General features: G+C 41.1%; 1 protein-coding gene across 2 annotated transcripts in view; it reads left to right on the top strand.

Annotated features, from left to right (window-relative positions):
• Positions 1-15,394, top strand: part of LOC128119608 (disks large homolog 5-like) — a 106,144-nt gene that overhangs the window by 45,820 nt on the left and 44,930 nt on the right. The window contains exons 9-11 of one of the 2 annotated variants that reach the window (XM_052752968.1): positions 9,884-9,999; positions 10,279-10,363; positions 11,198-11,438. The exons of the other annotated variant lie outside the window; for it this stretch is intronic. Of the exons in view, the coding sequence (XP_052608928.1) occupies positions 9,884-9,999; positions 10,279-10,363; positions 11,198-11,257 (261 nt within the window). The 3' untranslated portion in view covers positions 11,258-11,438. Of the gene's footprint in view, positions 1-9,883; positions 10,000-10,278; positions 10,364-11,197; positions 11,439-15,394 lie in introns of those variants that run through there. 2 annotated transcript variants of the gene reach the window in all.

Below are 15,394 nucleotides of genomic sequence, written 5' to 3'. Positions count from 1 at the left end.
TCTCATTGTCACCCTTTTTGTCTTCTCTCATATGTTACATCTCAACATCAGTTCCCCCTCCACCCCTCCTCCCACTCCTTCACACCCACATCCCAGGTCCACTCCTCCTTAATTTCCCTTCAAAAAGTAGCAGACCTCCCATGCTTTTATTTAATTATTAAAATAATATTGAACCCCTGCTTTGCAAATGCTTGTTACATGTTCTAACAATGAGCTATATTCCCAGTCTTTTAAAATCCTAATTGATGGTCACACCAAGTTGCACAGATTAACTTTGAGCTCACAGTATAGTTCAGACTAGCCTTGAACATTCAGTTCTTCTGTCTCAGCCTCTGAGTAGCTAGGATGACGGGTGTGCATCACAGGCTCAAACCTAGTCTAAATACTTCAATTAAAACTAATACTTAAAGCAAATGTCAAAGGTCAATGGATTACAAATTTGTGTTTTTAAGACATAGGTGGTAAATTATTAGTGATCTCAAAAACATCAGTGAAAATATAATTTAGATGTGTCATCATTAGCAGACAGGTAGCTTTAAAAAGAATAACATAATGGTTGCTTTTCAAGAATATTTCTTGGGAGTCACATAAATGCCAGGAAGTAACTTTACCTGGAACAAACAGATAAGATGTCTGTCCTGAAGGAACTGAGGAAGTTATTACCTTTTATCCATCTCGTACATTACAGCTGCTTTTTGCTCTGGGCAACCAACCCTCCAGCTCTTCTTGTGTCTGAGACCTCCAATAGAAGAGGATTTTCCTGCAGGAGGCAGCATCCAAACCCTCCTATTGATTTGTCCCCGAAATTCAGTCTCCACAGGAAAGGCAATCTTACCTCCTGCCTATTATTCACAGCCTGCAACTCACTGCTATATATGAAAATGATTATATGCCATCAAATCATAGGAATTTCAGCACCTTGTTAATATTTTAGTGGAAGGAAATTTTAAGCTTTCCTTTGGGTAGATACTACATAGTTAATAACTATTTTAGAGTGTTATAACTATTAAACAATTTATTTTTATTTTTATTGAGTGAATATTTTATTTCTTTTTTACTGAAAGTAGATCATTCTCTCATACAATAGTTCCCAACCATAGTTTCCCCTCCCTCCACTCCTCCCAGTGCCCACAAACCTCCCCTCTTCCTCAGATCTTCTCCCCCTTGGCTTCTTTTCAGAAAAGAACAGGCCTCCAAGAGACAATAGCCAAACATGACAAAACAAGATAAGACCAAACAAAAATAGGACAAGACAAAAGCCATCATATAGACTGGACAAAGCAATCCAATAGGAGGAAAGATGTCAGAGAGGAGGCAAAAGAGTCAGAGACAAACCCACTCCTACTTTTAGGAGTCCCATCAAAACTCCAACATATACGCAGAGAAGCTGGTGCAGACACATGCACGCTCCATGTTTGCTGCATCAGTCTGTGTGAGTTCATGTGAGCTCTGCTTAGATGATTCACTGGGCCATGTGACCTAATAGAGAGTTTCAATTTAGATTCCCACTTCCACACAATGACTGGCTGTGGGTCTCTGCACCCATCTGCTGCTAGAAGAAACCTCTCTAGCAGATGACAACTGGCAAGACACCAATTTATGAGTATAGCAGAATATTGTCAAGAATATTAGCAATTATTTTATTGATTTTTTTTCTAGTTACATTTGGTTCTACCCTAGGTCTGTGGGCTATTTGGTCTCCAGTTCCTGGCCATGCTGGCAGTGTAGGGCATGGACTGCTTTTCCTTCCATGGGCCTCAAGTTAAACCAGACATTGTATGGCCACTCTCTCAAGTTCTGTGCCAATATAACCCCAGCACAACTTGCCAGGAGGACAGACTATATGTTGAGGTTTTTGTGGCTTGGTTGGTGTCCATGTTTCTCTATCTGTAGCCTGCAGAGTACCTTTCCAGGCCAAACAGAGTAGAAGATAGGGGTGAGAGCTCCATGAAGGCAACAGCTTGATCTCTCTATGTTCAACGAACTGTGTAGATGTTGCCCACAACAATGGTACCCTACTGTCAGTTTTCAGAGAGGACCACTTTGTTCTAGCATCAATCTGGGTTGTTTAGGGATCTCCACACAATCCCTTCCCAACAGTTCAACTAACTGCAATCCAGTCTCACCTGTAGCCTATCCTGACTACAGAAGATGGTCAGTTCAGACTCTGTATGCTCCATTACTAGGAATACTCACTAGGATCACCCATGTAGGTTTCAGGAAGTTTTCTCTGCACTAGCTTTCCACAACACGCTCTAAAGGCCCCCAACTCCAGCTGTCTCTCCCCATACTCCCTCCCTCTATCCCTTCCCCCTAATACATGATTCCTTCTAATCCTGCCCCCACTAACTCCAAGTCCCCCTGAAAAATATGTTCTATTTTTCCTTCCCAGGGAGACCCATGTGTTTCCTCTAGAGACATCTCTTCATCTAACTACTTTGGATCTGTGGAATGTAGCTTGATTATCCTTTACCTAACAACTAATAATATACTTACAAGTGAATACAAATTATACTTGTCTTTCTGGGTCTAGGTTATCTCCCATAGGATGTTTTTTTCTAGTTCCACCCATTTGCTTGCAATGCCAGTTGGATGTTATTTTTTTAAACACCTGGGTAATACTCCCTTGTGTAAATGTACTACATGTTCTTTATTCATTCGTCCATTGAGGGACATCTAGGTTGTTTCAAGTTTGATGTGATTATGAATAAAGCCACAATGAACATATTTGAGCAAATGTCCTTGTGGTAGGATAGAGCATCCTTTGGTTACATGTCCAAGAATGGTATACCTGGGTCTTGAGGTAGATCAATTCCCAATTTTCTGAGGAACCACCATATTGATTCCACAAAGGCTGTACAAGTCTGTACTCCCACCAGAAATGGAGGAGTGTTCCCCTTGTGTCAAATCCACACCAGCATGAGCTGTCACTCCTGTCAGTAATCCTAGCCATTCTCACAGGTGTAAGATGGAATTTCAAAGTAGATTTGATTCACATTTTCCTGATGCCTAAGATTGTAGAATGTTCCAGTGTTTCTCAGTTATTTGAGATTCTTCTTTTGAGAATTCTCTGTTTAGATCTGTACCCCATTTTTTAATTGGATGGTTTTGTTTGCTGATGTCTAGTCTATTGAATTCTTTATATATTTTGGATATTTTCCCTCTGTCAGATGTGGAGTTGATGAAAATCTTTTCCCATTATATAGGCTGCCCTTTTGTCCTATTGATGGTGTCCTTTGCCATAAGAAGTTTCTCAGTTTCATGGGGTTATTATTAATTGATCTTAGCTCCTGTTTCTGTGTTCAGGGCTATTCCCTATATTCTCTTCTACCAGGTTCAGTGTATCTGGTTTAATGCTGAGGTCTTTCATCTACTTGGACTTGGGTTTTGTACAATATAGAGAATATCAATCTATTTGCACCATTTTTTGAAGATGCTTTCTTTTTTCCATTCTTTCTTTCTGGATTACTTATCAAAAATCAGGTGTCTGTAGGTATATGGATTTATGTCTGGGTCTTTGATTGGATTCCATTGATCATTGTATCTATTTTACACCAATACCATGTGGTTTTTATTACTATAGCTCTGTAGTGCAGCTTGAAATCAGGGATGGTGGTACCTCCAGCAGTTCTGTTACTGTTGAGGATTGTTTTAGGTATCCTAGTTATTTTGTTTTTCCACATGAAGTTGAGAATTGTCTTTTCAAGGTCTTTAAAGAATTGTTGGAATTTTGATGGGGATTGTTTTGAATCTGAAATTTCTTTTGGTAGAATGGCCATTTTTACTATGTTGATCCTTCTGATCCATGAGCATCAGAGAGCTTTCCACTTTTTGATATCATCATTTTCTTTCTTCAAAGACTTGGCATATTTTGTGGATTTGGATGCTCTCTCTCTGTCTTTTGGTTAGTTTGGATAAGGGCTTGTCTATCTTGTTGATTTTCTCAAAGAACCAACTCTTTGTTTCATTAATTTTTTGTATTCTCTTTGTTTCTATTTTATTGATTTCAGCTCTCACTTTGATAATTTCCTGGCATCTATTTTTCCTGGGAGACTTTGCTGCTTCTTGTTCTAGAGCTTTCAGGTGTGCTGTTAAGTCACTAGTGTGAGATTTCTCCAACTTAAAAAAGAAATCAGTTACAAGTTAAAGGGTTTTTTTTGTGTGTGTGCAAATCTCATGCAATATAATCCTAGTATTTCTACATGTAAATACACAGAAGGGGCAGTTAGGATATGATTAACCAGGGCTCAAATACTCTAGTTTGAGAAGACTCACATATACTGTAAAAGCCATACCTCTGGGCAAATAGTCTTACTGATCAGGCTGACTCATTTCTGAATTATTATTTTCACTGTTTTAGACTGTATATGCTTTTCATTTAATGATTATTTTGTAATTTTGTCTTCTACAGAGAGAATAAAAATATAATTTGTTCTTTATTTAAAAAAAAGACTTGGAGTTTTTAAACATATGAGTCTTTCACTTTCTTGGTTAGAGTGACCACGAGACATGTTATATTATTTTTGGCTGTTTTGAAGAGTGTTGTTCCACTGATTTTTTTCTCAGTATGTTTATTATTTGTATATATTTGTGCTTATGAATTTTTTAAGATAATCTTTTATCCAGCCACTTTGCTGCAAATGTTTTTCAACTGTAGGAGTTCCCTGGTAGAATTTTAAGGCACTTATATATACTATCATATCATCTGTAAATAATGATACTTTGTATTCATCCTTTCCAATTTGTATCCCCATGATCTCCTTCAGTTGTCTTATTGCTCTAGCTACATCTTCAAGTTCTATATGGAATAGATACGGATAAAGTGGACAGCCTTGCCTTGTTCCTGATTTTAGTAGAATTGCTTTGAATTTCTCTCCATTTAATTTGAAGTAGGTTATTAGGCTTGCTGTAAATTATCTTTGTTGTATCCGGGTATGTCCCTTATGTCTATAACATCTCTGTGGTATACCCTAATAAAACTTTCCTGGAAATCAGAGAACAAGACAGTCACTAGATTAGATATAGAGGCCAGACTGTGGTGGCACACACACCTTTAATTCTATCACTTAGGAGGTAGAGATTTGTCTGAATCTGTGTGAGTTCAAGGCCACACTAGAAACAGGGCTAGGCAGTGGTGGTACAAACTTTTAAACTCAAGGCTTGAGATCTCATGTCTTTGCTTGGGAAGGACACACACCTTTAATCCCAGGAAGTGAAGGCAAGAAGAAGAAAGGTATATAAGGCACGAGGACCAGGAACTAGAAGCTTTAAGCAGTTCAGCTAAGACTCTTTTGAGTGAGGACTCAGAGGCTTTCAATCTGAGGAAACAGGATCAGCTGAGGAGTTGGTGAGGTGAGGTTGGCTGTGGCTTGTTCTGTCCCTCTGATCATTCTGGCTCCAGGTTTTTTATTTATTATAAGACCTTTTAAGATTCATGTAATATATCTCCAGGGCTTTTATCATGAAAGGGTATTGGATTTTGTCAAAGGCTTTTTTTGGCATTAAGTAAAATGATCATTTTTTTTCTTTCAGTTTATTTATATGGTGGATTACATTGACGAATTTTCATATGTTGTACTATTCTTACATCTCTGGATTGAAACCTATTTGGTCATCATAGATGATCTCTTTGATATGTTCTTGGATTTGGTTTGCAAGTAATTTTATTGAGTACTTTTGCATCTATATTTGTGAGGGAAAATGGTCTGTAATTCTCTATGTTGAGTCTTTCTGTGGTTTGGCGTTCAAGGTAACTGTGGCCTCATAAAATGAATTGGGTAATGTTCCTTCTATGTCTATTTTGTGAACTAATTTGAGGACATTAGCATTAACTCTTCCTTTTCTGGATGGGAGAGTTTTAATGGCTGCTTCTATTTCACTAGGTGCTATAGGTCTATTTAAATTGTTTATCTGATCTTGCTTTTACTTTGGTAAGTGGTACCTATTGAGAAAATTATCCATTTCTCTTAGATTTTCCAATTTGATGAAGTACAGGATTTAAAGTATGTCCTTGTGATTCTCTGGGTTTCCTCAGTGTCTCTTGTTATGTTCCCATTTTTGTTTCTGATTTTATCAATTTGGATATTCTCTGTCCATCTTTATTTAGTTTGGATGAGGATTTATCTATCTTATTGATTTTCTCAAAGAACCAGTTCTTTGTTTTATTGATTTTCTTGTGTTGTTCTCTTTGTGTCTATTTTACTGATTTCAGCTATCAGTGTGATTATTTCTTGCAGTCTACTCTTCTTGGATGTACTTACTTCTTTTTGTTCTATAGCTTTGAGGTGTGCTATTAAGTTGCTAGTAAGAGAACTCTCTATTTTTTTCAATGTAGGCACTTAGTGCTATGAACTTTCCTCTTAGCACCACTTTTATTGTGTCCTATAAGTTTAGGTATGTTATGTATTCATTTCATTGAATTCTAGAAAGTGTTTAATTTCTTATTCATTTCTGTTTTGGCCCACTTTTCATTCAGTATAGAGTTCTTCAGTTTCCACGAGCTTATAAGCTTTCTGTTTTTTTCTGTTGTTGTTGATATCCAGCTTTAATCATGGTGGTCTGCTGGGATACAGGGAGTTATTTCAATTTTCTTGTGTCTGATGAGACTTGCTTTATGTTTGAATATGTGGTCAGTTTTGGAAGAAGTTCCATGAGGTGCTGTTCAGAAGGTATACTCTTTTGTGTTTGGGTAGAATGTTCTATAGATACCTGTTAGGTTTATTTGGTTTATAACTTCAGTTACTCCAACATTTCTCTGTTAATTTTGTCTATATGACCTGCACACTGGTTACATGAACATTGGTGAGATTGGAGTATTTAAGTTCCCTAATATCAGTGTGTGAGGGTCAGTGTGTGCTTTAAGCTATGGTAGTGTTTCTTTTACAAAAGTGGGTGTCCTTGTGCTTAGGGCAAGCCGTTAAGAATTAAAATGTCATCTTGGTGGTGTATCCTTCCCCATCTCTTTTGATTAATTTTGAATTGAAATCTTTTTTGTTAAATATTAAAATGGCTACACCAGCTTGCCTTTTAGGTCCATATGCTTGAAATATCTTTTTCCAGTCCTTTCCTCTGACATAATGTCTATACTTGATGTTGAAGTTTGTCTCTTGTATGCAGCAGAAAAATGATTCCTGTTTTTTTTTTTTTAATCCATTCTGTTAGTCTGTGTCTTTTTATTTGGGAAATGAGACCATTGATACAGAGAGATATCACATGATTATTTCCTGTTATATTGTTGTTGTTCGTGGTGGTGGTGGTGGTAGTGGTGGTGGTGTGTGTGTGGTGTTTATATTCATGTTGAGTTTGTGTATATCTTTGTGCACTTTAGAATGTGTGTGAGCCTCTATGTGTATGTACACTTGCTCATGGAACATCTTTAAAACTGATAGAGACTAGCCGGGCGGTGGTGGCGCACGCCTTTATTCCCAGCACTTGGGAGGCAGAGGCAGGCGGATCTCTGTGAGTTCGAGGCCAGCCTGGTCTCCAAAGCGAGTTCCAGGAAAGACGCAAAGCTACACAGAGAAACCCTGTCTCGAAAAACCAAAAAAAAAAAAAAAAAAAAAAAAAAACTGATAGAGACTAACTTTAATGAGAAAATTCTGTGCCAGCTTTGTTGGAAACCATGTAATCAAACATCACATGGAGCTGCCCATCTTTCTGCATGTCCACACAGCTCCCTAGAACAAAACACATAAAAACTGCTGTAACTAAAAGTCTTTCAAGTGTTCTCAGAGTCACAAATATTTAAAAATATTAAAAACAAATAATTTAAAAAGTCAGAAAAGAAATCCTTTGGAGGAAACCAAAGGAATGGGGTACATTGTGGTGATTCCCTTGCAGGCTTTACAACAGGGAGGGAAAAACAATCCATGAAAAGACAATAATGAAACGTGGCTCAGCCCAATTTTATTGCGACCAGTGCTGGAACAGGACTCCAAGAGTCTGGACCAGATCATTTAACTTTAGCCATATTTAAGCACAGCTCAATTTTTGAAAAAAGTATTCAGATAACAATTAACTCTGTCCCAAGTCCACAACAATTTAAGGTATGTTTACATTGAGATTCCTTACAAAGTACATGGGACTTCTCTCACAAGAATGGGTACAGTTGACTCATAGATGGTGCCCACAATTTAGGCTGTAGGGAGCTTGACTGAGGTACACATAATGCCTACAGGTGTCAGGATTGGACACCAGTGAGATAACATAGAAGTCACTTAGGCTGCTGTAAAGCACAAGTGACTTCAGTCATAAGAGTAGGTTTATGGTCTAAAAGCATTGCTCAAGATTTAGGGAACTAGGTCTTGGATTAGTAATAACATTGATTCTGTGAGATATGGCAGAGCCTGTCTCAACAGACAGCAAAGGGTCACCAGGTTATAAAATGACATCATTCCTAGCATTCCAGGAAGAGCAGCTGTGCTCCTCATTCCATTGAAGATGTAAGCTGTGTGTTTAAGTTTCCTGGCTTCTCCAGTACTTACCTGTGTGCACAAGGCTTTTTGCTCTCTACAGTAGATGATGATGAGGAAAGGGCTGCTGTGGCAAATCAAGGTGCCTGAGAGGTAGGAAAGGCTGGATGACGGTTTGTGTCCCTTCTTGGTTCTCAGTGAATGGTGACTGCCCACTGGAGGGAGGGTCAGGTGTCGTCCCTCACCTGCTTTATTCTCAGTCTCATTGCCTGCTACCATTTTCTTTCCACCTTGGCCTCACCATTGCTGTGTTGACCTTGGCCTTGAAGCTTGGCCTGAATTTTATTCCCTGAGAGATTCTGAATTGCAGGGGTGCTTGTGGTTGCATCTCAGCAGAGCAGAAGTCCCATAGCCATGCTGAGGTTTGAAAATAGGGCTGTGGCTGTGCACCCCACTTACGCTCATTATAGTCTAAAGCACTCACCCTCTGCTGTGTCTGCGGCATTCAATAACTGATTTTACTCCAAAGTTGTTAAGTCTAAGTTAAAATGGGCCTTATGGAGGGTTAGGAGAAATAAAGAGTCTCAGACTTTGCTGGTGTTGTAAAATGGTGTAGCCCCATGAGAAGCTATGTACAATTTTTCAGAGGTAACCCAGTGATTCTGGAATGGGAAGTAAGTTGTTCACAGAGAAACTAGCTGACACCAGGGTTGTAGCAGTCATCTCCAGAGCAGCCCTGAAGTCAAAACTATTCAGATACCCATCATCTGTGAGTGTAAAAGTACAATGTGGTCCGGGCTTTCCATGGAATCTTGTTCAGTAAGAAATAACACATGTGATCATTTGTCTGTGACTTAGTCAACCTTCTTTTATTCAAACAAATCCCTGACACAATCACCTTACAGGGAGGAAAGGATTATATTGGCACCTGGTTGAGGATTTTCTAGTTTCCTGGGCTCATTGCTTTGTGTCTGAAGTGTGGCAGCCTGTGGTTTAGAGAGCTCCTTTTGGAGGAAGCTGTTTACCTTGGAGACACTGGGAAGCACTAAGTGAAGCTATTGGCTGCTTCACCACCATCCTGTAGTCCCGTGCTGGGGATCCAAGCCTTTAGTGCACGGACTGGAGAACTTCATGAACAGGCATGGCTTATATAGGCCAAGCACCCCATGAGCCCATTTGTTCGTGCACTGGGTTTACAAGGTTTGTGCACTTCATTGACTGATCTGTCTATCTGTCCTGCCCTCTGTGTTCTTCAATCTAAGGAATGTTCAGTTTCTTCTTAAATGTCCTGGGTGATCTTTTCTTATATTAGCATTATCTGGGAAACTAAACATGTGAATGCAATGTAGTATGCTTGTATGCGTACACACTTGTATGTGTGTGTTCAAGAGTGTGTGTGTTCAGGAGAGTGTGTGTCTGTGTGCATATGAGTGTTCAACCCTGCACTAAGAACATAATCTTCTACTAAACAGAAACAGGAAAGATTGGAGGAGAGACTGCAATACCTGCTGAAGCAGAGAGATCTGGTCTCCAAGCACAAGGTCTTGGCAGAAAAGCTGCAGCATTACTTCACTGTCTCCCAGATGAGGTAGGACCCCAGACTAAGAGGGAGTGGCACTCAGTAGTTCCCCTCTACCTGAACCTCTGTCCTATTTGGATTTCTGCCCATCTTCATGGCCTTCCAGTCACAGCCAGGGAAAGAACATCTGAGTGTATGAGCTGGTTCAGTCAACAGAAATGTCTGTCCAGGAAAAATATGTATTATCCTTAATCTTTCTAGAGATTGTGTCCCCTTCTTGATTTCTGAGCTCTCATATGTCCTGAGTTCATTGATCTTTATGTCTCCCCACACATGTTCCCATGGCAGCCCCAAACCTAACAGGGAGAGTGTTAGATGGAAGACAGTGTGCCCTCCTGCCTCTTCATTTTCCTTCAGGATGGCACCTTTAGAGGTAAGGTCCTTCCCTTGTGCAGATTTGCATGGAGCCCCTTCTTACTGATTACAGGTTTTCTGCAGTGAGCATCTGTTTGCTGTGAGAAACTTTCTCTGGAAATAAGCAGGTTTAGAGCTTGACAGGTTGAAGCCAAGGAATTTTCTGTGCTGAAGGTGTAAACAGAGCCTGCACACTGCAGTGTTGTGTAGACACCACTAGAGGGCCTCATACAGTTCGGTTCCAAGGTTGCTGAGTTGCCTGGCATCTGTTCAAGGCCATGCATATCTCTCCTCAACTGTGACTCTGACATTGCTATGCTGCTATTTTTTTTTTTTTTCAAAATAATGTATCTGAACTTTTGGAGAAATGTGCTGGGTTTTTTTTTGTTTGTTTTTAGTTTAGGTGTATATTTCTCAGTTCAATCTCTAGCAATTTTTAAAGGCTGAGAAAAAATCCAGGGCCAGCTGCTCTCTGGCCCTTCTCTCTTGAGGAAGAAAGGAATAAGCTCAGCTGAAAGGTAAAGTTGATTGTCAAATGCTGGCATGGCAGGTCCCCACCAGGCCTGTGTTTTAGTTGCCTTCCTCTCCTAGGTCTAAAAACCTCCAGCATGATCTAGAACAGGCCACAGCCCAGGGTCAGAGCCTGCTGAAGACAAACCTGCTTCAGCAGGGACACTAAGTGCACCAGGCAAAAGAGCCACCATTGACTCCTATCCCCTGCAACCGTGGAATTCGTGGGGTGGTCTTTCTTCCTTCACATTGGTGTCCCGTGAGTGAATAGGCCCTGGTTTTGTCTAGGCCATGGCAGAGTTAGGATGCTTATGGGAATAATTGCCATTCTTTCTCTTGACAGCACCACTTAAGAGAACTCCACTCTAGCATCAACACCTCCTCAACAAAAGACATCTTGTAGCTGTGAACTAACCAGTGAGGAAAATCTCAACCTACCAGCAAGGGATCCATGTGTCTGTTGGTGCATTATTCCAGGAGAAAATAAATCATCAGAAAGAAGCTTGAGCTACAGAGGACCTGCCAAGATTACTCAGAACCCAGACATCGATTAACAAGTGGCCCTCAAATGGGGCACAGCAGCATGGGGAGGGTATGTTGGTGAGCCAGAGTTACTCTGTCGGTTTACTCTCCATGTCTTTAGTAAGCTGTCTGAGTCCTCCATATGTGGTGAGAAATCTGACAAGAAAGCCTGCATGGCTGTCATGCTGTTATCTATACATACCACATGGAGAAGAATAGGAATCACCTCCCCAGGGCAATGCTGAAGCCAACTCCATGTCACGTGAAAGTGTTGCTGAAGATGACGCACTGCAGATACTACAGCACTCCCTCACACCTATGTTAGTCAGTCATCAGATCTTCCATCAAGAAAATGATTAGGGATTCTCCAGTGTCACAGCCTGGACTGGCATGACTGGTCCTGAGAAAGAACTTATAGAGGAGGTCTGAGTCATTTTTGGTGTCTTTGGAAAGCCAAATGTATTCCATTGATTTGTTGGGTCTAGAGTAGAAGAACATTTGTAGCTTAAGTTTTTGGAGGTGTCTTTTCTTTGCTGGGGTTTTGTTTGCCTGGTGTTTTTAGTTTACTTTAGTTAGAAATTTTGTTATTTTTTTGATAATTCTTTTATTCTTGTCAGTGTTCATTTGCAGCCCTCGAACTAATCCCTGGAAACTCCCAGAAACTGGAGCTAGCTGAAAAAGGAGTCCAACCAAAGCTTGTGATGAAACCCAGATAGGGAAGGTCATAGTGCCGCTGCTGTATCTGTTAGGGATAGCAGGATGCTGAAAACAGCACAGGAACAGCTGGCCATGGTCATATAGGTGAGAACCTGATGGAGGAAAAGTGAGGCAGGCATCCACCTAGTCTTATTCAGGACCTTCCTGCCACCAGGTTGCCTTCTGATTCTTTAGTCTCTAAGCCACTCTAGACCATTCTTTGAGTCCAAAAGCCTTCCGAATTCAGTGGGTTTTTAAGTAGAAAAGGTTAAGTCTGTACTGGGTAAATTGTTGAGCTCTGAAGGGACCGGTTAGCCAGTGTAACCAAGTAATGAATTTCAATTGTTGGACTTTGGTGTTTAGTTTCAAGAATGAGTCAGTGTCCACAAAAGGAAATGGACTTTGGGGGCTAAATTTAGGAATGTAATCTAATGGTTTATCAAGGGAGAGGGAAGTGGAAAGGGCAAAACCTGCCACTGCCATGTTTGCAATTTTTGGACCCCTTAGAGAGCACTTCACAAACATAATTCCACACACAGTTAGGATGTCAGAGAAATGCAGGTAGGGGGCATTGTCTCATAGTAAAAGGAACAAGACTAGAGAGGAGCAGGGATGAAATCCAGGCCTTCCAGACACACAGATGGACCAAGTAGGACCACAAGGACTTTCAGGCTATTCCCAGAGCGAAAAGCAAAAATAAATACTCAAATATAAACACTCAACCCAGAGTACCAAGCATCTCCTAAAAGCCAATGTCTGTCAAGGCCTCTTGAAATGCATGTTGTGATCTTACACCTTACTACCCCTCTGTAGATTGTGATTCAGGCCACAAGCTCTGGTTTTCATTTGGAGGAATCAGAACAGCCTTTGTCCTATCTCACTCATACAGGCTTCAGTTCTGTCTCTCAGATGCACTCAGGACACAGTAGGGCCAATAGAGTCACCAGGGAACAAGGCATAATGAATACCTGTTGTTAAACTCATTGTTGTTATAAAGGGCCAGGAATTCAAGCAGTTCATTCCTCTCATTGGTCATCATCTATAGCTGAAGGGTCAGTTTATCCATCTGGTTCAGCTGTTGCTCCTGCTCAGTGAGGAAGAAGGGTGTGGATGATGCCTTCCTAGTAGTCCCTGTAGGTACATAAACACAAGTAAATTTGTCCAGATGAATGGCATAGGGCCAAGAGAGATCATGTGGAGTCCCAAGAGGAGTCCTGAGGAAGAGGAAATTCATGGAACCCAGTGAAGCCCCAAAATTCAGAGCAGCTATCTTTAAACTGGAGACTATAAGCCATGTGTCTGTCTCCAATCTCTGAGGATAGATATATGCCTCAGACCCTACCTCAGCCCCACTGTCCCTGAAAGGCATAAGCAAGGCCAATCATGTTGGTTTGGAATTGTCAGCCAATACCTGATGTGATGCAAGAAAGTCCTGGACTGCCTCATTGACCATTCCTGGCCCTCTGCCAACTACCCATCAGAAACCTCCACTTTGGATCTGCTCTTTAGGAACCCAGATAAGCAGCATAGGCCCATGGCTTCAGATGATTACAGCTACTGAACCCCATTACTAGAAGGTCTAGTTCTGGCCTCAACTCCTTCCTAAAAAACCAAAATCTCTCTTCCAGTCAGTATGCTCAGTCTTGCCAACATGTTGATTGGTGAACCCTATACGCACTTAATGAATGCCTCAAAGGCAGTTGGCATTGCCACAACACTGGTGATTTCACAAAAGAGGCCAAGGGCTCTCCAGGATACAACAGAATTTCCAGAGAAGGGACTGTTAGGGTCACTGCCAACACCCTCCACCTATCTGATAACAAACTCTTCCCCAATTCACCAAAAGCCAAGCTGCCCTTTCCAGGAGCCTTCCCTGAGACACAGGGGAAGGCCTTCAGCACCTGCTCCTTCCAATCCAGAGATCTCTCTGATTCATTAGAATCTAGTTCATTCTAATTCAATAGTTCATCATGTATGGAGGGTAAGGCTCATTTTCCAAACTGTGCCCAGGAATGGCTCTTCTCATCCTGATGATCGCTAACTAACAAGATGAGAAATAAAGGATGCTAAGAAATTAGCTCAGTATAATGGGGAAGGAAGATCATTTCCACGAGGTGAATAAGCACATCAGAGAAGATCCATGGGGTAGTTACAATGTATGAGGATACTGGAGGATTATGTGGGTCCTGTCAAAATAACTATAAGTAATATAGGTAAAGATGAAACTTTTTCCAAAAGCTTCAAGAGAATACATTCCATCCATCATGATGTTAGCAAAGTTGTTATCAACCATTGAAAGTGTGACTGAAAATACCTATGAACTGGGCATCCACAGGTGAGCCCTCTGACACCAAGAACAAATACTTACAGGAAGAGTGATGTCCCAGTTTGCACTCAAGGTAGAGGGAAGATGACTGGCTAGTGAGAGGCAGAAACTCAGAAACCTTAGAAATCACTGACATGCAGCAATACTTCGTGGCTCCTGCCCTGCTAGTGGGTTGTTATTTAAGTGTGAGAACCTCTAGCTCTGGCCAGGTAACTTTACTCTTCTTGTTATTAGTGACACACACCAAAAGTGTGGGTGAAGTGCATGGTTGGTACTGAAACCTCTTTAGTCCCTCTGTGCTTCCTTCCCACTCAGAGTGAAAGCAGAGGGCCCTCAACAGAACAACTGCAGCCTTGATCATCCCTGGCTCTCTGCCAAACTAACCTTGAAAAATCCACAACTTTGTTCTGCTCTTGAAGAACTCAGAAGACTAGGATAGGCCCATGGCTTCTCAGAAACTCTCATCCCCTTAGCCCCACTCCTAGAAGCATCAGCTGAAGCCTTCCTCCTTCAGGAAACTCCTCATCCCTTTCCCAGGACTCACTGCGCTTTCCCCAGAACCATTTATTTCTTGATGTGTGACATGGAGACTGAAGGGCATCTTCCTTCTGCCTCCCTTTGGTCTCCCTGTGCTCGCCATCCTGTCTTCCAAGAATCCTGTTCAGTCTAGTCAGCATGTCTGTAGGTGAAACACGAGATACTGCACAAATGCCCCAATGACAGTTGGCGTTGCCACAACACTGGTGACATCACATGGAATGCCAGGGCTCTCCAGGATACAGTAGAATGTTCATGTGCTGATGTCACATGGTATAGCTGTTACATCCCTGTCTCATACCTCACCCAAAAGTGACTTGAAACCAAGGTGCCATTTGCAGGCACCTCTGGGTTCACAATGGAAGCCTTTAGGTAGATCCTCCTTCCAAAGCCAGAAATCTAGGCCTCTGCTTCATTAGAAACTTTATCTAAGTGAAGTTGAAAGCTCATTTTGCATGC

Source organism: Peromyscus californicus, unplaced genomic scaffold (assembly GCF_007827085.1).
Source record: "Peromyscus californicus insignis strain IS unplaced genomic scaffold, ASM782708v3 Scaffold_24__1_contigs__length_46423439, whole genome shotgun sequence".
Classification (NCBI taxonomy): domain Eukaryota; kingdom Metazoa; phylum Chordata; class Mammalia; order Rodentia; family Cricetidae; genus Peromyscus; species Peromyscus californicus.
This window is presented reverse-complemented; position numbering and strand designations above follow the sequence as displayed.